At 36.1% G+C, this 22,077-nt stretch overlaps 1 protein-coding gene across 2 annotated transcripts in view; it reads right to left on the reverse strand.

Annotated features, from left to right (window-relative positions):
• Positions 1 to 3,156: 3,156 nt before the first annotated feature.
• The window catches only part of LOC123560786 (zinc finger and SCAN domain-containing protein 31-like), a 70,017-nt gene continuing 51,096 nt past the window's right edge, over positions 3,157 to 22,077 (reverse strand). The window contains exon 3 of one of the 2 annotated variants that reach the window (XM_053552915.1): positions 3,157 to 4,172. In XM_053552915.1, the coding sequence (XP_053408890.1) occupies positions 3,610 to 4,172 (563 nt within the window). In that variant the 3' untranslated portion in view covers positions 3,157 to 3,609. Of the gene's footprint in view, positions 4,173 to 16,854; positions 20,248 to 22,077 lie in introns of those variants that run through there. The other variant, XM_053552911.1, reaches the window with a different exon arrangement.

Raw genomic sequence — 22,077 nt, forward strand, 5'->3', positions numbered from 1 at the left:
TATGCCCCCACATTGAGGGGGGTGGGGGGTTTGGGGGCATATAGATTCGCCTTGTCCGTCCTTCGGAGAATGTTGTGTCGCGCCTAGCTCCAAAAGTATTTGACGTAGAGTCACAAAACTTTACAGGAATGTTGGTCAGCATGTGTATTGTGCACCTGGGGTTTCGAGTCTGGATTCATTCAGTCTTGTAGGAGTTATGGCCCGACTTTGTAAAATTTGGTCATTTTAGTGTTGTGTCACGCCTAGCTCCAAAAGTATTTGACGTAGAGTCACAAAACTTTACAGGAATGTTGGTCAGCATGTGTAGTTGTGCACCTGGGGTTTCGCGTCTGGATTCATTCAGTCATGTAGAAGTTATGGCCCCTGACTTAGTAAAAATTGGTCATTTTAGTGTTGTGACATGCCAAGCTCCAAAAGTATTTGACGTAGAGACACAAAACTTTACAGGAATGTTGGTCAGCATGTGTAGTTGTGCACCTGGGGTTTCGCGTCTGGATTCATTCTGTCATGTAGGAGTTATGTCCCCTGACTTTGTAAAAAATTGGTCATTTTAATGTTGTGTCGCATGTAGCTCCAAAAGTATTTGACCTAGAGTCACCAAAGTTTACAGGAATGTTGGTCAGCAGGTGCAGTTGTGCACCTGGGGTTTCGCATCCGGATTCATTCAGTTGTGTAGGAGTTATAGCCCCTGACTTAGTTAAAAATTGGTCATTTTAATGTTGTGTTGCACGTAGCTCCAAAAGTATTTTACCTAGAGTCACCAAAGTTTACAGGAATGTTGGTCAGCATGTGCAGTTGTGCACCTGGGGTTTCGCGTCCAGATTCATTCAGTATTGTAGGAGTTATGGCCCCTGACCTAGGAAAAGATTGTCATTTTATTGTTTTGTCACGCGTAGCTCTGAAAATATTTTACTTACAGTCATTACGAAGAGAAATGAGTTAGTTGATCTGTGTCCTTTGTCATGTAGTGGGGGCATCTGTGTCCCATGGACACATTTCTAGTTTTTCTTCATTTGGAATTTTTGAAATATTTAAGAAAAAAAACTCATATTTTATTGTTCATGATATGACCAAAATACAGATTATTTTTTAGCCAAATCTGGAGGTCAGTGCCTTTGTCTTGGATAATTGGCCACAAATTATCTTTAAAAAAAATGAATGATTTGTAAGGTAATTCTAGCTATATGCTTTTTATTATTTAATTTTCTTGGCATATTTTTGCTGTAAAAAAAGGACCAGTTCCATTTTCAAAAGATGTATGCTCAAAGCAAAACAAGCAACAGATTTATTACGCCCCACTCCCCCTTTAAAGAAGGTGGGGTATATTGTTATGCAAAATTCAGTAGGTATGTTGGTCCATCCTTAGCTGTTTCCGGATGGTAAGTCCAATACCAATACCAAAGACTTTATTCGCATAAAACATTATTACAATGTAAGTCAAGAATGCTTGGACCTAGGATCATGAAAGTTGATATGAAGGTTAATCATGGCCAGAAGATGACCCCTATTGATTTGAGGTCAGTAGGTGAAAAGTCAAGGTCATAGTGTCTCGAAACAGTTAAACTCTATGTAGATGATATTTCGAGAATGCTTGGGCTTAGGATCATGAAAGCTGATAGGGAGGTTGATCATGAGAGCAGATGACCCCTATTGATTTTTAGGTCAGTAGGTTTAAGGTCAAGGATAACACTGTCTCGGAACAGTTAAACGGTTGATCATGACCAGTAGATTACCCCTATTGATTTTGAGGTCAGTTAAGGTTCAAGGTCAACATTGACCAGGAACAGTTAATCGGTTTTCTGACAATAACTTGAGACAGTTTAGGACTAGGATCAGAGAACTAGATAGGGAGATTGATCATGACCAACAGATGTTAAACTGTTCCTGGATGATATTTCGAGAACGCTTTGGCTTAGGATCACAAAACTTGATAGGGAGGGTGATCATAACCAGCAGATGACCACTATTGATTTTGAGGTCAAAGATCTAGGTCACATTGACCCAGAACAGTATAGCTTTTTTGCAAAATTAACTAGAGAATAATTTGGTCTAAAATGACATTTCATACAAAGGTCACATATAACCCTTAATTATGTCTACCACACCACTGAATGGTGGGAGGCATATTGATCTGTGGGTCCATCTGTCTGTCACATTGTCTCTTTTCTAGGGCAAACATTTCTCATCCGATCTTCACTAAACTTGAACAAAATGTGTTTGCCAATAAGTCCTTGGCCATGTTAACTAGCTAAATCAGCCCAGATATTTCAGAATTATGGCCCTTGAATTACTGATGGGCAGCCTACTCCAACACTTATCCAATAGGCCGCTTACTCAACACATACTCCAAATCCATCAAAGGTATATTATTTGATAGGGAGGGTGATCATGACCAGCAGATGCCCCTTATTTATTTTGAGGTCAGTAGGTCAAAGGTCAAGGTCATATTGACTCAGAACAGTAGAACTTATTTGAAAAATTAGCTAGAGAATAATTTGGTCTAAACTGACATTTCATAAGAAGGTCACTTATGACCCATAATTGTCTCCCACACCACTCTGTTGTGGGAGACGTTTTGGTCTGTGTCTATCTGTATGTCACAAATCTTGTCCACTTTCTAAGTCAAACATTTCTCATCCGATCTTCACCAAACTTGAACAAAATGTGTTTGCCAATAAGTTCTCAGCCAAGTTCGATTAACTAGCCAAACTAGCCTAGGTATTTCAGAATTATGGCCCTTGAATTATCGATGGGCTGCATCTGATAGGCCACTAATACTCCAAAACTATCAAAGGTATATTTTTTGTGAGTAAACAGTATATAAAGACAGAGTTACTGTTAGATGATTAGGCAGTTGTGGGAGACATACGCTTTTCTCAAAAGCATGTCTAGTTATTGATTGATCTGAGGCCAGTACATCAAACATTGTCAAGTTTACAACAACCAAATAATTTCTGTTCCTTCTACAGTTATATATTCGTGGGGGGCTAATTTTGTGGATTTCATGGTTGACTCAGTCCAAGAAATTTAATCCCAACGAACAAGTAAAATTCCCTTTCATTTTATATTCAAAAGTTGAAATCCACGAATTCATATCCCCACGAAATTGCCGTTTTGACCAAAACCACGAAATTTCATGCCCACGAAATTTAATGATTTTACAGTATCATAGTGTCAAACATCATAGGGGCGGGCTGGAAATGAAAAGCACACAAAACTGGCAAATATTTGGTGGATGATGTCAAGCATGTAGATGCACACTTGTGATATAACCAAGTTCTGATAATGCTTTTATTCAACAAAATCACTGTTTGGGATGCAACTATTTCTTGATCAAAATTGTTGGTGTCAAGTCTGCATGTGACTCACCCCTGTACCATTATGGGATATGACAATTTTATACACCACTGCATAAAAAAAGACAAATATTTGCCAAATACTGTACATTTATCTGATCTTGAAAAGTAATGACACTCTCGTCTTAATCATAAGAAAATATTCAGTACATAGTATTGACCATTCAAACTGTTTTTTCGTCACTCAAAAGTTATACAGCCTTTGGTAAAATGGGCATACACTTTTTATGTACCCTATATATATATATACAATTTAGTACAACCGGTCAACTTTTCTTGGAACATTTTTTGCTAAAATTTCCTCATTTCCTGTAAAATTGTGATCTTTAATGAAATGGGCTCTCCAGAAATCCTTCCGGTGAAACGTCTTCGCGCAAAGGTAACACCGAAAACCTTCTGTGTGCATAATCATGTGACGACTAAGCGCAGATTTTGAACCAAGTCTCTTATTACACACGTTGCATTCAAATGATTTCTCGCCCGTATGACTTATAATATGAGCATTAAGTGCAGACTTGTCATAAAAGTCCTTGCCACATATGTGGCAAACATGAGATCCAGGTTTTACATGACGTTCGTAGTGCCTGTAAAGCGTCTTCCTTGCTTTGAATGTAGCACCACAGATATGGCATACCTCCAGTTTCAAATCGCTGTGGGTTATTTGATGTTTCTGTAAGTTGGAAGAATTATTGAATTGTTTATCACAAATGGAGCAACTGAAAGGTTTATCACCAGTATGTATGCGTACATGAGCCCTCATATTTCCCGACTGCTTCATCACATGCTGACAGTAATTGCATTTATAAATTCTTTCACCTGAAAATATAAATGGATAAATTTGTTTCTTCACAATTGTTTTAACAACATCAACTAACTTTAGTTGTTTTCAGCAAGAGGCCACCCTGGCCATTGAAAATGTGGAATGTGTACATATTTGTAATAAGGGCTGAATACTTTTTTTACATGAAAGAATTCTACGTTTTTTAGCAGTGCTTTGAGCCCTTGGCGGTTATAGCAAGTGTTTAAATTCAGTGACCAACTAGTGATGGCTCAGGCCCATTACTTTACATTGGTATTTCATTGAATTTTTTACCTCTCTACTGTTTATTATTAAAAATAAACAGAAAATAGTCATAATGAATTTACAGTTAAAAGGAGCAATTTCAAATGTCCTGATATCCCCGTTCTTTACTCTATGTAGAATAAAATGGTTACAGCGAACACACTTATAGCACAATGTCATATAAGATATCAGGAACACATTTTCATACAAATTTGATATGCATCTGTAAGTTCAGTACCATCATAGCATAAATACAGTTAAAAATACATATGAGCCACGCCATGAGAAAACCAACATAGTGGCTTTGCGACAAGCATGGATCCAGACCAGCCTGCGCATCCGCGCAGTCTGGTCAGGATCCATGCTGTTCGCTTTAATAAGCCTATTGCAATTAAAGAAACCTTTAGCGAACAGCATGGATCCTGACCAGACTGTGCGGATGCGCAGGCTGGTCTGGATCCATGCTGGTCACAAAGCCACAATATGTTGGTTTTCGCATGGCACGGCTCATATCTCAAAATTCCTTCTGTCTCAAAGATATTATCAAGGCCATCTAGAAAACTTGTGCACCAAAAAAAAAACATTTTATGTTGAATTTTTGTTATTACAAAGTAAAACGATCGATCCCTTGGAGTTCAAGATAGAGAGCTGCAACTGTATAACAGACAAATTGCTCTTCAATATATGAGCCGAGCCATGAGAAAACCAACACAGTGCGTTTGCGACCAGCATGGACCCAGACCAACCTACACATCTGCGCAGTCTGGTCAGGATCCATGCTGTTCGCTTTCAAAGCCTATTGCAATTAGAGAAACTTTTAAGGAACAGCATGGATCCTGACCAGACTGCGGATGTGCAGGCTGGTCTGGATCCATGCTAATCGCAAATGCACTATGTTGGTTTTCTCATGGCGCGGCTCAATTATATTTCCTGCCTTTCCATAGTGGTTATTAGTAATGTAAGTTGTCTACTTCCTTAAATGGAGGAAAAGAGCTCTTGATCCAATTGCATTTACTATATCAGTGCTTATATCAATCAATATATTACATAAATCTGTTTGTTGGACATAATTATATTGTGTTATAAGGACGTTATTAAGAAAGTATACAGATATAACAGATTTTACTGGTTCCAAGGACTTTGTTATAACCAGGTTACTGGTTGACTAGTAGTAAATTTCCAGTGAAATTGACCCTACCTATAGATATTGGAGCAAATGGCCAATCCCTACATAGCTGGTCTAGATTAACTATATATGAGCCGCACCATGAGAAAACCAACCTAGTGGGTTTGCGACCAGCATGGATCCTGACCAGCCTGCGCATCCGCGCAGTCTGGTCAGGATCCATGCTGTTCGCTTTCAAAGCCTATTGCAATGAGAGAAACCATCAGCGCGGATGCGCAGGCTGGTCTGGATCCATGCTGGTCGCAAACCCACTATGTTGGTTTTCTCATGGCACAGCTCATATGTAAAAACAAGTCTTTAGAGAACAATACAGCCAAATCTGTGTTAAAGATCACCTCTGAACAGAGACCACCTGGCTGTAAAGACCACATGTTTTGTTTCCAATTTTAACATTTACAGTTATTGTAACCTGTGAATGAAAACCATTTCTCAATAAAGACCACATTTTGGCTCTCCCAATGGTGGTCTTTATAGACTGGTTTGACTGTACTTTAGGGATAACAATTTAATTCTATGAAACAAGTTTGGTAACCAGCCAGTTGGGACTAGTATCTCGCTAAAATTAGGCGTAAAAAGAAATTGTTTGTTTCCAGTATACCAACCTTAGACCCGGACGAAAAAATAAGGCAGAATCCGCTCTGAATTAAGCGTATTAAGGGCGTAATTCTGCTAAAATGGATATTCAAAGGCGGACTATTGGCGGACATGGATTATTCTAAAAATTACGCGTAACAGGAAGGCGGAATTTTTCTTAAATTCTGGTTAAGCAGCTTTTCAGAAAAATGTGCATTCTCACTAGGCGGAATTTTCAGATAAAATAAGGGGAAATTTTGAACTTAGAAAAAATGGCTTTACTAAGATAAGGGGAATTTTGGAAGGTGGTGATTGTATATCAATTAATTTGAAATAGGATCACTGTAAAGGTCCAGTGAGTTTATTACATCCAAATGTTGTGACTCCTGTTTAGAGAGAAAGCACTTTCTGAAGGCATTTATACATAGGATGTTGTTAGTTAAGTAGACTAGACTAAGGAGTACATTATATATTTGTGGCGAGTTAGAATTTAATTAATTTACATCTGTAAACCTTTAGAAATAGCAAATTAAGGTGTAGAGGATTTAATGAACATTTTTTCTGTTTTAACCAAATCACTATCTGTTAATTACTTACATTTCAGAAGTACATGTATAATGCATAGCCGTTACAAGGTAGCAAACAATTTAAATAAGATTTCAAGTCTAAATTAGTATTTAATTGTTATTATCTTAGTATCATAATTATTGCCATTAATTATAGATATTTTATCACAATAGTATGGCACTGGCACCAAACATTAATGATAATTTCAGTAATAATCAGTAGTTCATGACATGTCCATGCTAATTTAGTGAAGGTTTAATAACTTTTAATTTTTTCAAGAAATGTTCATGATATTTAATCAGTATTGTTGTGCATTTGCTTCAGTAATTTTGTTATTAAGCCACAGCTGATATATTTGTAAAATTGAAGCTGTCTTATTAATAACTTGTATTTGGCAAAGCAAAATGAATCTAGTGAAATGTGAAAAGCTTCATGCTCAAGATAAATACTAAGGGTACATTTTTATGTTTTACATAAGGCGGATTTTATTCCGGTCAAGCTTTTCTGGGTATTTTTTTCCCGCCTAAGCAGAAAATATCCTTAGACGGAATTTTTTCCTGCTTAAACATTTTTACGCCAATTTAGGCGGTTTCCGCCTTACTAACAGGAAAAAATTTGCATATTTCGAGCCCTATTCTCCCTTTAAGGTCTCCCTAAGGCTGATATTACACTTAATAGCAACATAAGATGGAAACCGCCTTATTTTTCTGGGCGGTTTCTGCCTAAAGTATGGGCGTACTTTTTCGTACGGGCACTCTAAATTTTTGGCCCGACTCTAAAAGTTTTTATGGCTTTGGATAATTTTTTTTAACTTTTTAACTAAAAGTTGCAAAACTGCACTGTTTATGCTTTAAACATGGTCAGTTATGTTAGAAATCAACTTACTGGTTCTTTAAAAGGTATAACCTCCTTATTTGTATTCATTTTTTGACCAAGTTTTTATTTACGCTTTAGCAAAATATTGAGACTGTAGTATTTTCTTTTTTATCTCTGCCATACTTATGTTTATACATATTAAAGAATTGTTTTGCTATGAAATCCAGGTCAATCACTTCAGATCATTTACACAAGAATTATGGGCCTTGAATTAGAATCTACAGTCTAAACTTTTAACCCAAGGGACTAACAGAAAGTAACTGCTCCAGATTTTTGACGTTGGACATCACGCACCATTGGTTTTAAACTTAATCATGCTTATTATGTGTATTGTTTATAATAATATATGTACAATTTCTTGTATCATGTAATGCATAAAAGCTCTCGTAAAAACTAATACATCATTGTGTTATATAACAATACAAGAGGGCCATGATGGCTCTATATCGCTCACCTGAGTACCATTGCTCTTAATGATAAGATCAAGTTTTGACATAGATCACATAGGCATACACATTAAATATCATCAGGATAAATATTTTCCCTTTTGACCTATGGGTCACGTGCTAGTCAGGGCCAGTCTCCACAAGTTTGAGGGTCCTAGGCTCAGATGCTGCAGTTTTGTACTACCATGACTATTTCTTACCCTGGAAGACTTAAATAACATTTAAAACCAATTTTATTAGATGCTGCTGAGGTATATTCATTTACATAAAATAAAGGGAGGTAATTTGTCATAAATTCAGTCAAAAGTTATCTACCCTGATTGTCTGGGTCCATCTGGTGGCATAAATGACATTTCAAATCAGTATCTTCATTGGTTACTGAGGTACACCCATTTTAATTTGAAACAAAGGGAGGTAATTTGACATAAAATCAGTCCACAGTTATCTACCCTGATTGTCTCAGTCCAACTAATGAAAATAATGAAATTTCAAATGAGTCCTATAAATACTTACTGAGATAAATCCATTTTTAGCTCACCTGTCACAAAGTGACAAGGTGAGCTTTTGTGATTGCGCGGCGTCCGTCGTCCGTCCGTGCGTCCGTCCGTAAACTTTTGCTTGTGACCACTCTAGAGGTCACATTTTTCATGGGATCTTTATGAAAATTGGTCAGAATGTTCACCTTGATGATATCTAGGTCAAGTTCGAAACTGGGTCACGTGCCATCAAAAACTAGGTCAGTAGGTCTAAAAATAGAAAAACCTTGTGACCTCTCTAGAGGCCATATATTTCACAAGATCTTCATGAAAATAGGTCAGAATGTTCACCTTGATGATATCTAGGTCAAGTTCGAAACTGGGTCACGTGGGGTCAAAAACTAGGTCAGTAGGTCTAAAAATAGAAAAACCTTGTGACCTCTCTAGAGGCCATATTTTTCATGAGATCTTCATGAATATTGGTCAGAATGTTCACCTTGATGATATCTAGGTCAAGTTCGAAACTGGGTCACGTGGGGTCAAAAACTAGGTCAGTAGGTCTAAAAATAGAAAAACCTTGTGACCTCTCTAGAGGCCATATTTTTCATGAGATCTTCATGAATATTGGTCAGAATGTTCAACTTGATGATATCTAGGTGAAGTTTGAAACTGGGTCACGTGGGGTCAAAAACTAGGTCATTAGGTCTAAAAATAGAAAAACGTTGTGTCCTCTCTAGAGGCCATATTTCTCTATGGATCTTCATGAAAATTGGTCAGAATGTTCAGCTTGATGATATCTAGGTCAAGTTTGAAACTGGGTCACGTGGGGGTAAAAACTAGGTCAGTAGATCTAAAAATAGAAAAACCTTGTGACCTCTCTAGAGGCCATATTTTTCATGAGATCTTCATGAATATTGGTCAGAATGTTCACCTTGATGATATCTAGGTCAAGTTCGATACTGGGTCATGTGGGATCAAAAACTAGGTCAGTAGGTCTAAAAATAGAAAAACCTTGTGACCTCTCTAGAGGCCATATTTCTCAATGGATCTTCATGAAAATTGGTCAGAATGTTCACCTTGATGATATCTAGGTCAAGTTCGAAACTGGGTCACGTGCGGTCAAAAACTAGGTCAGTAGGTCTAAAAATAGAAAAACCTTGTGACCTCTCTAGAGGCCATATTTTTCAATGGATCTTCATGAAAATTGGTCAGAATGTTAACCTTGATGATATCTAGATCAAGTTCGAAACTGGGTCACGTGGGGTTAAAAACTAGGTCAGTAGATCTAAAAATAGAAAAACCTTGTGACCTCTCTAGAGGCCATATTTTTCATGAGATCTTCATGAATATTGGTCAGAAGGTTCATCTTGATGATATCTAGGTCAGGTTTGAAACTGGGTAACGTGGGGTCAAAAACTAGGTCAGTAGGTCTAAAAATAGAAAAACCTTGTGACCTCTCTAGAGGCCATATTTCTCTATGGATCTTCATGAAAATTGGTGAGACTGTTCAGCTTGATGATATCTAGGTCAGGTTCGTAACTGGGTCATGTGCCGTCAAAAACTAGGTCAGTAGGTCGAAAAATAGAAAAACCTTGTGACCTCTCTAGAGGCCATATTTTTCATGAGATCTTCATGAAAATTGGTGAGAATGTTCACCTTGATGATATCTAGGTCAAGTTTAAAAGTTGGTCACATGCCTTCAAAAACTAGGTCATTAGGTCAAATAATAGAAAAACCTTGTGACCTCTCTAGAGGCCATATTTTTCAATGGATCTTCATGAAAATTGGTCAGAATTTTTCATCTTGATGATATCTATGTCACATGTGCTGAAAAACTAGGTCACTTTGTCAAATAATAGAAATAACGACGTCATACTCAGTTCAACACTGGGTCATGTGGGGATAGGTGAGCGATTCAGGACCATCATGGTCCTCTTGTTATTAAAATCAGGGAAGGTAATCATGCATTGGTATATGCATGTAGAAGATACAGAGTACAAGCCTTTACAACAATATATCAGAAAAGTAAGTAAAAGTAGAAATTTCTTACATGGAAGACATAATGTTTCAAACCAATCTCATTCTAAGAAGCTGTTAGGTATATTCATTTACACAAAAAATAAAGGGAGGTAATTTGTCATAAATTCAGTCAATATGTATCTTCACTGATCGTCCAAGTCCATCTGATAGCATAAATGAAATTTCAGATCAGCATCTTCATTAGTTACTGAGATATACCCGTTTTAATTTGAAATAAAGGGAGGTAATTTGACATAAATCAGTCATTAGTTATCTACCCTAATTGTCTGAGTCCAACTTATGACAATAATGAAATTTCAAATGAGTCCTATAAGTACTTACTGATATAAATCCATTTTGATTAAAATCAGGGGAGGTAATCAGATATAAAATAAGTCCATTGGATATGACAGATTCATCATGGAATCCAAGATTTATTGTTGTTGAAGATATTTTGCAAGTTTGTATCAAATAAAACCATAAATGAAGCCTCTATATGGCTGCAAAAGCCAAAATAGCATATTTTGGACCTTTAAGGGGCCATAACTCTGGAACCCATGATGTGATCTGGCCAGTTTTCGAAAGCAACCCAGATATTATGCCAATGCAAGTTGTCTCTATCGTGTTCACAAGCAAAAATAGCAAATTTTGGCCCTTTAAGGGGCCATAACTCTGAAACCCATGATGGGATCTTGCCAGTTTTTGAAAGGAACCCAGATTTTATGCCAATACAAGTTGTATGCAAGTTTGATTAAAGTTGATTGCAAAATGTTGTATCTATTGAGTTCACAAGCCAAAAATAGCAAATTTTGGCCCTTTAAGGAGCCATAACTCTTGAACCCATGATGGGATCTGGCCAGTTTTTAAAAGGAACCAAGATATTATGCCAATACAAGTTGTGTGCAAGTTTGATTAAAGTTGATTGCAAAACGTGGTCTCTATCATGTTCACAAGCCAAAAATGGCAAATTTTGGCCCTTTAAGGGGCCATAACTCTGGAACCCATGATGGGATTTGGCTAGTTTTTAAAAGGAACCGAGATATTATGCCAATACAAGTTGTGTGCAAGTTTGATTAAAATTGATTGCAAAATGTTGTCTCTATCGTGTTCACAAGCCAAAAATAGCAAATTTTGGCCCTTTAAGGGCCATAACTCTGGAATGCATGATGGGATCTGGCCAGTTTTCAAAAAGAACCAAGATATTATGCCCATACAAGTTGAGTGCAAGTCTGATTAAAATCAAATACAAAATGTGGTCTCTATTGTGTTACAAGGAAATTGTGGACGGACGTCCAGCCAAACTGAAGATGGGGGCCATTTCTTTTGTTATTTTCTTTTGTTTGAATAGGGGGCCCTGGCCCTTTAATCTATTGTTTACGGATTGAAGTTATTGTTTTCTTTTGTTCTCTTTACTGTAAGATGGCCTTCTCTTTTATTTCGGATGCTCGGACGGACGGACGATCACAAAAGCTCACCCTGTCACTATGTGACAGGTGAGCTAATAAAACACAGTCATACAATTCAAACAAAACTGACAGGAGAAGTTTCTCTTTCCAAAATATATGATGGCTTCCTCTTCACTTTCTTCAGGAATGTATTCTGTCTGACAAACAATGATAGTAACTTTTACTGTTAATTTTAACATCCTTTTACAAAAAGCTATAGTAAAACAACGATAAATTTGATATGAAAAGTTTTAACAATAGTTTAAATCTACTTTCATCACTGCACAAAATATTCGGATTAAATGTGGCAATAACAAATCTATGCATATTAGGCATGTCATTTACAAAAGATTTAATTAAAGCCCTGCTCTGCGGCTATTCAAATTCTGTTGTGTGTATGCAACCCATGATTACAAAAGGTAACAGTTAACGGCCACGTGCCACACCATGCAAAACCAAAGGTATTCTATATAGAATTTTATATAAAATAGACGCTATTTTGCCAGGCATCACTGTTCATAGTCAGGATTTTCATGCTTTTTCAGTGACAATTTAAGGTTAAAAAGAAGGGCTGGAGCAGGTCTTTAAAAAAACAAATTAAATCGTTATTTTGCATCTCTTTCGACTTAGAGACAAATAAACTGTCAGGGATATAGTAGTGTAGTAGAACAAATAGCCCCCTTTTTTTTACCACATATAAGATAGAGTAATTTTTTACTGTACTTTTCAGTACATTTTGATGACTTTTATACTGACAGCTGACCATTTCAAACAGGGTCGTGCTGTAACAATGGTTACTTCATAGGGAATTCCAACCATCAGACCAGGAGGTGACCATTTTAAGCAGGGTCAGACTATATATGCAGGTTGGACTGTATATATATTAAAATTGAGAAAATTATTGGTATCCACTCAATAACTAGAGAACTGAACCAGACCTATACAAAGAGAGTATCTCTATTAAATTCGGGCAAATATGATAACCAGCTAGTTTGGACCAGTATCTAAAAAGTATGACACAAAGTCTTGTATTAGTGAAAACAGCAAAAATGACAACATTAGCTATATAACTAGTAAGTTTCTCTTTGATCTCAACCATAATTATACTGAAGATGTTTCAATATAAAATCTTAAGTCGGCTTCGATAACCGGCCAGTTGGGAGTAATATCTCGTTATCAAATTAGAATTTAATAATGGCTCCTGAATAAGCTTAAAGAACTAAACAAAATGTCTAAAAAAGGTCCTATAACTAGGCAAATTTTCAACAGATTTGTATTTCTATACAATCTATGCCAGGTCCAATAATCAACATGTTTTGGAACTGTCTCTAAAGGAATTTTTTAAAGCCTATTTGAGCACAACATGCTCGAGGTGAGCTATTATGATCGCTCACTGTCTGCCATCCATCCAAATTTTTCTTCAGATAACACCTCTTAAACAACAGGTCAGAATTACATCAAACTTGGTCAAAAGCATCCTAGCATTGTTGTCTATCAAGTTTGTTCAAATTTTTCAGCATGGCCCCTTTTAAGGGCTGCCAGAGCTGAAAAAAGAAAAACCTTTGACTTCTCCTCATGAATGGCTTGATAACTCTTCAAGTTCTGGTTGACATGTAGACAAGCTTACTGTCGCTGAGTAGCTGCTTTTTAAATTTTGACTTTTGCAGTTTGACCGTCACAATATAAAGCAAACTGTATACGTCGGATTTATAAGTCCGACTATTCGACATGCACACCAATGAGAAAGCATTCTGGTACCAGTTATGACATCAAAATGTTGCATGATGGCTAGTTCATACTACTCGCATTAACCAAGTTCGACATATTTTCCATCATATTTTTTTTCAATGAATATGTCAGAATGAAAATACACAATGCCTTCTTGTGGTTTATCATCTGAGTTACCACAGTTCCTCATTCAGGCATATGGATATATATAACCACTACGAATAGCACCTTTGTGGCTAAAATTCAAGTACATCTGAAGTTTGAACCATTGTTAATCTGTCAATAAGTCATGAGAAGGTCTCGAGTATTTTATAATAAACTATATCTGCTCAGGGTAGCTAATTAGACCTTATATCAACCATATGAAAAATATCACGGACATACAGAAAACAGTTTTAGAGCAGTCAAAACAAACTTTTGTGAACCATTATTCCTCAAAGCATGTCCTAAGTTTTTATTATGCAGCAGAGCTTTATGAAACTTTCTAAAATCAAATACTACTATTCCTACCATATCAGTGAAAGCAAGGCAGATGCTGCTTACAGATAATGTAAAGGGTGTACTGAAAAATTTGTTCCTGTTGGGAAAGTATATACCAGTAAGGCAAAAATTTAAAGATAGGTTAAGTTAGGACATACTTAAAATGATGGCATGCTGATAATTTTGTTGCCCAAATGTTAAAGTTATTTCCAGAATATTTCTGAAGAGTAATTACAGACTATTTGATATACAAAATAAAGAATTGTTCAACTTAAGAAATAAATGAAGTTTAAACACCATTCATTGATCAGAACACTTAAATATAATGTTTTATGTCAAACCTTTAACAAATGTATGTGTAATGAATACACTGTAAAAAAAAAAAAAACAGCTAAGATTTTAAAGATATAAATAAATTGAAACAATTTGTCTGTGTTGTGAAGTGGCCTATCTCCAAGAAAGTGAGTTTGAAAATTTTATATAATTTTGCAAGAAAAAATGCAAACTTGCATCCATGTTTGCGCACTTGTCTGACATCTTGCGTCACGTGATTAACAAAACAAGAGTTTAGTATTCTTACAACAAATAGCTAGTACCTTTCTATTTCTCTTTAATGTCTCAATATAATTAATAGCTACTTATTTTATGCTCTTCAGTGAAATACTGAAATTTATCAGTGAAATAAAATTGATATTTTCACTGTTTCAAACAGTGAAAAGATCATTTTTATTTTTCACTGGAACGGAACTATACTTGAATGCGAAAGAATATGAATTATAAATAAAAGAAAATTCCTTGCAAAATATACGTCAGTAAAGATATTAATGTATAAAGATAATAACAGGATCATAAATATTTAAATTCTATTATAAATAAATGTAAAAGAAACCAGGAAACATAATAGAACTATTTACATTTTTTCTACAAAGATATTCTGACGTCACAGTATTATGGCGTCATGATACGATACATGTGACGTTGCGCAGACGAACTGGATATAATTTGGTTAAAACCATTAAAAATGCATAAAATAAATAGAAAATTTGTTTGTTTCAGTGTAAGATCGAAATATATTTCACTCGTGAACACCATAATTTACATTTTCACGAGTGGCGCAGCCACTCGTGAAAATATTGCATTATAGTATTCACTCGGTAAAATATATTTCGATCTACACTAAAACAAACAAATATCCTCTATTTGTTTAACAGGAATGAATTTTCTAAACACCCTTTATAAAGGGTTTTTACTGTAGTTGAATACAGACTCTCAATCCAAATGTAGTCAAGCTTGTGTTTTAGACACCTGTGAACAAGGACCCACTGGCTCTAAAGACCACTTGCTTATATTCTAAACAAGAGGGCCATAATGGCCCTATATCGCTCACCTGTCATCATTGCACTTTAGGACAAGAAGGTCAAAAAATCATAATCAAGATCAATCAAAAGAATCATGAGAAAATATAGTTGAAATTTTCTTAAAGGTACAGGTATGTCAAAATACACCTATAAATTGGAGGTACCATCCATGTTGTACCACAGGAAAGTGGTCTCGGTTTTTCCCTACAGCCAATAATAAAAAAGTTACTAAATCAGCTATTTATAGTAACATAACAGGGAAGTAATTAAAAAAAATTATTGTAAGTGAACAAAAGAAGGATCTGCCAAATAAAAACAAGAGCACTGCAATGCAACGCAAATGCAGAGCAATATACACACAAAACAAAGCCATATGACCTTTGACCCCTAAGTGTAACCTTGACCTTGAAGTGAGCCATCCGAAACATGCGCTCTGCACATCGTTTTGATGAGGTGAACATTTGTGTCAGGTTTCTTTGAAATCCTTCAAGGGGTTCAAGAGTTACAGAGCGGAAGGGAAATTGCTAACCAACAGACAGACAGACAGACAGACAGACAGACAGACGGACACCGAGGCAAAAACATAATACGTCTCTTTGGATGTATAAAAAGGAATTGAGATCTTATGGTGATACAAGTTGTGTGCAAGTTTGGTTAAAATCAAATCATAAATGAAGCTGCTATTGTGCAGACAAAGTCAAAATAGCTAATTTTGGCCCTTTCAGGGGCCATAACTCTGGAACCCATAATGGGATCTGGCCAGTTCAAGAAAGGAACCAAAATCTTATGGTGACACAAGTTTTTGTGTAAGTTTGATTACATTCAAATCATAAATGAAGCTGCTATTGTGCAGACAAGGTCAAAATAGCTAATTCTGGTCCTATCAGGGGTCATAACTCTGGAACCTATAATGAAATCTGGCCAGTTCAAGAAAGATATCAAGATCTTATGGTGATACAAGTTTTGTGCAAGTTTGGTTAAAATGAGATCATAAATGAAGCTGCTATTGTGTAGTCAAGGTCAAAATAGATAATTTTGGCCCTTTCAGAGGCCATAACTCTGAAACCCATTATCGGATCTGGCCGGTTCAAGAAAGGAACCAAGATCTTATATTGACACAAGTTTTGTGCAAGTTTGATTAAATTCAAATCATAAATGAAGCTGCTATTGTGCAGACAAGGTCAAAATAGCTAATTTTGGCCCTTTCAGGGGCCATAACTCTGGAACCCATTATCGGATCTGGCCAGTTCAAGAAAGGAACCAAGATCTTATAGTAATACAAGTTGTGTGCAAGTTTGATAAATATCAAATCATAAATAAAGCTGCTATTGTGCAGACAAGGTCAAAATAGCTAATTTTGGCCCTTTCAGGGGCCATAACTCTGGAACTCATACTGGGATCTGGCCAGTTCAAGAAAGATATCAAGATCTTATGGTGATACAAGTTGTGTGCAAGTTTGGTTAAAATAAAATCATATATGAAACCACTATTGGCAGACAAGAAATTGTGGACGGACGACGGACGGACGAAGGGCGATCACAAAAGCTCGCCCTGTCACGTGACAGGTGAGCTAATAAAAATAATTCTTTCCAAGTTTATTACAACATATGAATAAAGACCCTGTTCACACAGACTGGCTTCTTTTCCGGTTTATTATAACATGTGAATAAGGACCCTGTTCACACACACCAGGTTTTGTTTTTCTGAGCTATTTTTGCTAAGTTGCATTCTATTCTTCCTAGGATATTCTCACAGATTTTATAGATGTTGACAAATTTTCCAATAATCTTCATTTCTGTAAAGTTAAACATCAAACTACTGGTTCCACACAACAATAGAAATAGAAGTTTAAAATTTCAAGTCAAAGGTCTGTCAGTGAATTGCTTTAAACTCTAATATTATGTTCACTTTCCAGAGAATTGAAATAGCCTTGACTGCATAAAGGGTCCATATCTTAAGAGTCCAAGGTCAGTGTTTAAGAAAAATGTGTTCTCTGAACATTTTGCTGTTACAGACTGGCCTCCTGATAAAAAAAAGAAAAGAGGGCCATGAAGGCCCTGTATCGCTCACTTGACCTATTGACCTAAAGATCATCAAGATTAACATTCTGACCAAGTTTCATAAAGATATGGTCATAAATGTGATCTCTAAAGTGTTAACTAACTTTTCCTTTGATTTGACCCGGTGCCCTAGTTTTTGACCCCACATGACCCAGATTCGAACTTGACCTAGAGATCATCAAGATTAACATTCTGACCATGTTTCATGAAGAAACAATTCATAAATGTGGCCTTTAAAGTGTTAACAAGCTTTTTCTTTGATTTGACCTAGTGACCTAGTTTTTGACCCCACCTGACCCAGATTTGAACTTGACCTATAGATCATCAAGATCAACATTCTGACCAAGTTTCATTAAGATATGGTCATAAATGTGGCCTCTACAGTGTTAACTAGCTTTTCCTTTGATTTGACCTGGTGACCTAGTTTTTGATCCTACATGACCCAGATTCAAACTGGACCTTGAGACCATCAAGATTAACATTCTGACCAAGATGCATGGAGATACAGTCATAAATGTGGCCTCTACAGTGTTAAAAAGCTTCTCCTTTGATTTGACCTGGTGACCTGGTTTTTGACCCCAATAACCCAATATTGATCTCATCCAAGATTTTATTGAGGGTAACATTCTGACCAAGTTTCATTAACATTGGGCCAAAATTGTGACCTCTAGAGTGTTAAAAAGCTTTTCCTTTGATTTGATCTGGTGACCTAGTTTTTGAACCCGGATGACCCAATATCGAACTCGTCCAAGATTTTATTGAGTTCAACATTCTGACCAAGTTTCATTAAGATTGGGCCAAAATTGTGACCTCTAGAGTGTTAACAGTCAAATTGTTGACGACGGACGGACGACGGACATAGGGCGATCACAAAAGCTCACCTTTGAGCACTTTGTGCTCAGGTGAGCTAAAAATAAATAAAAAAAATCAGAGACTTTTTCTGTACATGAGAGCAAGTGAATTTAATTTTTTCTAAAAATGAAATCTTTGATGAGGTCATTCTGATGATACTTAAATCAATTTTGACAAGGCATAATACTGTACATTTTAAAGAAGGCAAGTCCCTTCAAAACAGAACAAGACCTGTCCACTGACAACCAATGCTTGACTATTCGAATTGTTGTCCTTAAAGAACAAGGAATATTACCCTAAATGTTAAAATATCTATAGAGTTTCTATGCAGTATCTGTATTAGTTTTGGTGATAGTAACTTGCATGTAAAACTTTAACCAGGATGTTCTAAGTCCAAGAGGGGGCATTATTTTCCAAAAATACAAGTCAGAGTTATGGAACTTGACCCAGTGAGGTTGGTAATTGATCTAGAAAAAGAAAAAATAAGTTTCACAACTATATGCCTTAAAGTAATAGCTATATGTACTTGCATGCAAAACTTTAACCAGGACTTTCTAAGTCCAAAAGGGGGCATAATTTAGCCAAAACGCATGTAAGAGTTATGGAACTTGATGTTATCACCTAGTTTTATAACCCTGAAGACACATGTGAAGTTTCAATTCAATATCTGCATTAGTTTTGTAACTTCGTTGCATGTAAAACTTTAACCAGGATTTTCTAAGTCAAAAAGGGGGCACGATTTGGCCAAAATACATGTCAGAGTTATTGGACTTGACCTAGTGAGGTTAGTAATTGATCAAGAAAAAGAAAAAAATAAGTTTCAAAGCTATATGCCTTAAATTGATAGCCATATGTACTTGCATGCAAAACTTTAACCAAGGTGTAATGCCAATCCTGATGCTGATGCCAGGGTGAGTAGAATAGCTGAGCTAAAAATAAGTACAAAAACTTTACACTAAATTACATGAAAATAAAATGAAAAACCTATATACATGAACATTAAAAACAAACAATCTTTCATAACTTTTCCCAAATTTAAAGTCTTCATTTAATGTCATCTCTGTCATAACCTATGTCCATGAAAACTCAAAAAACAATCTTTTTGAAAAAGTTCTTGTTCAGTACAGATCTGGAACATTCGAAGCATAAGGTATATGGACTTCTTCATACACCTCTGGAACAGTTGCACTGGATGCTTTATCGTAAACATGTAGAACCCTATTCACCCTCTTTGCGATAAAGTCTTCATTTCCTGTGAAGTGATGTTCCTTAATCAGATGATTTCGATAGGTTTCTTTACGAAGGAAATTCTTTCCACAAATATGACACTGAAACTTGCTTCCTGTATGCAAAAGCATGTGGCGTGAGAGACTAGCTTTCCTTGCAAATTTACTGAAGCAAACTTCACATGTGAATCTTTTCTCACCAGTGTGAGTTACCATATGACTATTTAGAATGCTTTGTGAAGTGCAACGATATTCGCAGAGCTGGCATTCATAATGGCCTGGCTGAGTGTGGCGCCTGTAGTGAGCTTTGAGGCAACCTGGCGTCTTAAACCCTGATCCACAAATTTCGCAAATGAATGATCGATCTTCATTGTGAGTCATTTGATGGCTTCTCAGATTAGAAAGATCTGCAAATTTGAATCCACATACGTCACAGGCAAAAGGTCGTTCGCCTGTGTGTATACGTATGTGACTTCGCATGTTTCCAGCTTGTTTCGTGACTTTCTCACAGATATTGCATTTGTATATTCTTTCTCCTGAAGAAAAGAATACAATGTATTTACTGATTAAAATTTGACATATTATAAGATGGTTAAAGTAGATTTGTTTGTTCGTTGGTTTTTTGGTTTTAATGCCGTTTTTTAACAGTATTTCAATTATGTAACAGTGGGCAGTTAACCTAACCGGTTTTCCTGGATTCTGTACCAGTACAGACCTGTTCTCCGCAAGTAACTGCCAACTTCCCCACATGAATCAGAGGTAAATGAGCTTAAGCAGGTGGGCTGGTCAAGGTAGAAAATAGGGTAATGAAAGCCCTTTAACACTCACCTGGTAGACTGAAGGTCAATTACATGGCAAAGTAATGAATTTAATTACCAAATAAATTAATTTAATTACAGTGTCAGAAGCTAATAATAATTTAAATGGAACACTGGATGAAGAGAACTCCCCTCATCCCTCTCAGTATTGCCCTTTCTACTCATTGCCATTTAATCTATCTTTATTTGGCATAAATTTATATGTACTTGTTAGGTTTTGAAGCAACCAGTCTATACTTTTCCTTTACAGCTTCTTTTGGTTGTGGACCTACTTTGCAAGGCTGAATTTTTAGTGCTCTGTGCCACATTTCATTGAAAATTACACACTACATCACACATATTTTGCAAAGTAACCAACTGATAACCATTCAGATTGCCAATGAAATTAATCAAATAATGCATTGCATCAACCAGTAATTAACATATTTTTCTATGTATTATGTTTGCACAACTGAATCTGGTCATAATATTTTAAATGCTGCAAATATTTATATATCTCATTTAAAGAGCAGTGCTAAGCATTCCTCTTTGAAATTACATATTGTACCTCTATTAGCGATATATACCCAATTATTTAAATTAGTGAAAACTTGCATGTGGTAATGCCAACCATCAATTTCATGTCAATATATGGTCAGTCTTGAAACATTAGTGTTGTGATTTCAATATTATGATACAAATTGTTTGTCCTTTTGAAAATATTCTTGTTTGTATGTAAGTCAAACTTTGTCCACCAGAACTCGGACAATTCGTACACCACCCTTCGCTCAAATTCATCATCAGTTCCCGACAAAATCTGTATACAGATAATAAAATTTGAAAAGCTGATTCAAACAAGAGCTGTTCTAAAACACATAATACCTCCTGTGTGAAGCAAGCCAGTTCGTATGTAATTTTGTAAGCTATGACCTTTACTTTTGACAAAAAGACCTCAAAAAACAGGGGTTCGTATACTGACTAAAGGCAACCATCCTACAAAGACTGATAACCAAAGTGTTCTTAAACTAGAAAATGCTTTTGTAAAAAAGCGCATGTCTCTCCCAATGCAAAGTCTTATAGGCAAGAAGTCAATAGGGGTCAGGAGCGAAAGTCAAAGAGACACTGATGGTTGGCTGCAATAGGGATCATCTACTTGGCATGTCCAATCATCCCGCACAGATAATTTTTTGCAAAAATACATACATGTATGTAATTAATTGAATCACTATAAATTATATAACCAGCAAAATCAATGAATTGTTATCCCCCACCGAAAGGGGTTGTGGTGAGGAATGGCAAAAAAATATATCCAGCAAAAAGTTAAGGATGTTACTAGGAAGCAAATGAATTCATTAGTCAAAATCAGTTTAACAAAAACGAATGTTTAAAGTGTACAAAGTCATAATAAATGTATGTAACGCTGATCCTGACAGAATGGAAATTTTTTTTGTGTTATAAGCTTAGCTTTTAGAATTAAATGGAGGTAGCTGAAATGTGAGGTTGAAGTGTAACTAGAACAAAATATTGTCTCTGAGTAGTTTGGCACCAAGTGTTGCTGCTTTGAACATG

This window comes from Mercenaria mercenaria, chromosome 10 (genome assembly GCF_021730395.1).
Source record: "Mercenaria mercenaria strain notata chromosome 10, MADL_Memer_1, whole genome shotgun sequence".
Classification (NCBI taxonomy): Eukaryota; Metazoa; Mollusca; class Bivalvia; order Venerida; family Veneridae; genus Mercenaria; species Mercenaria mercenaria.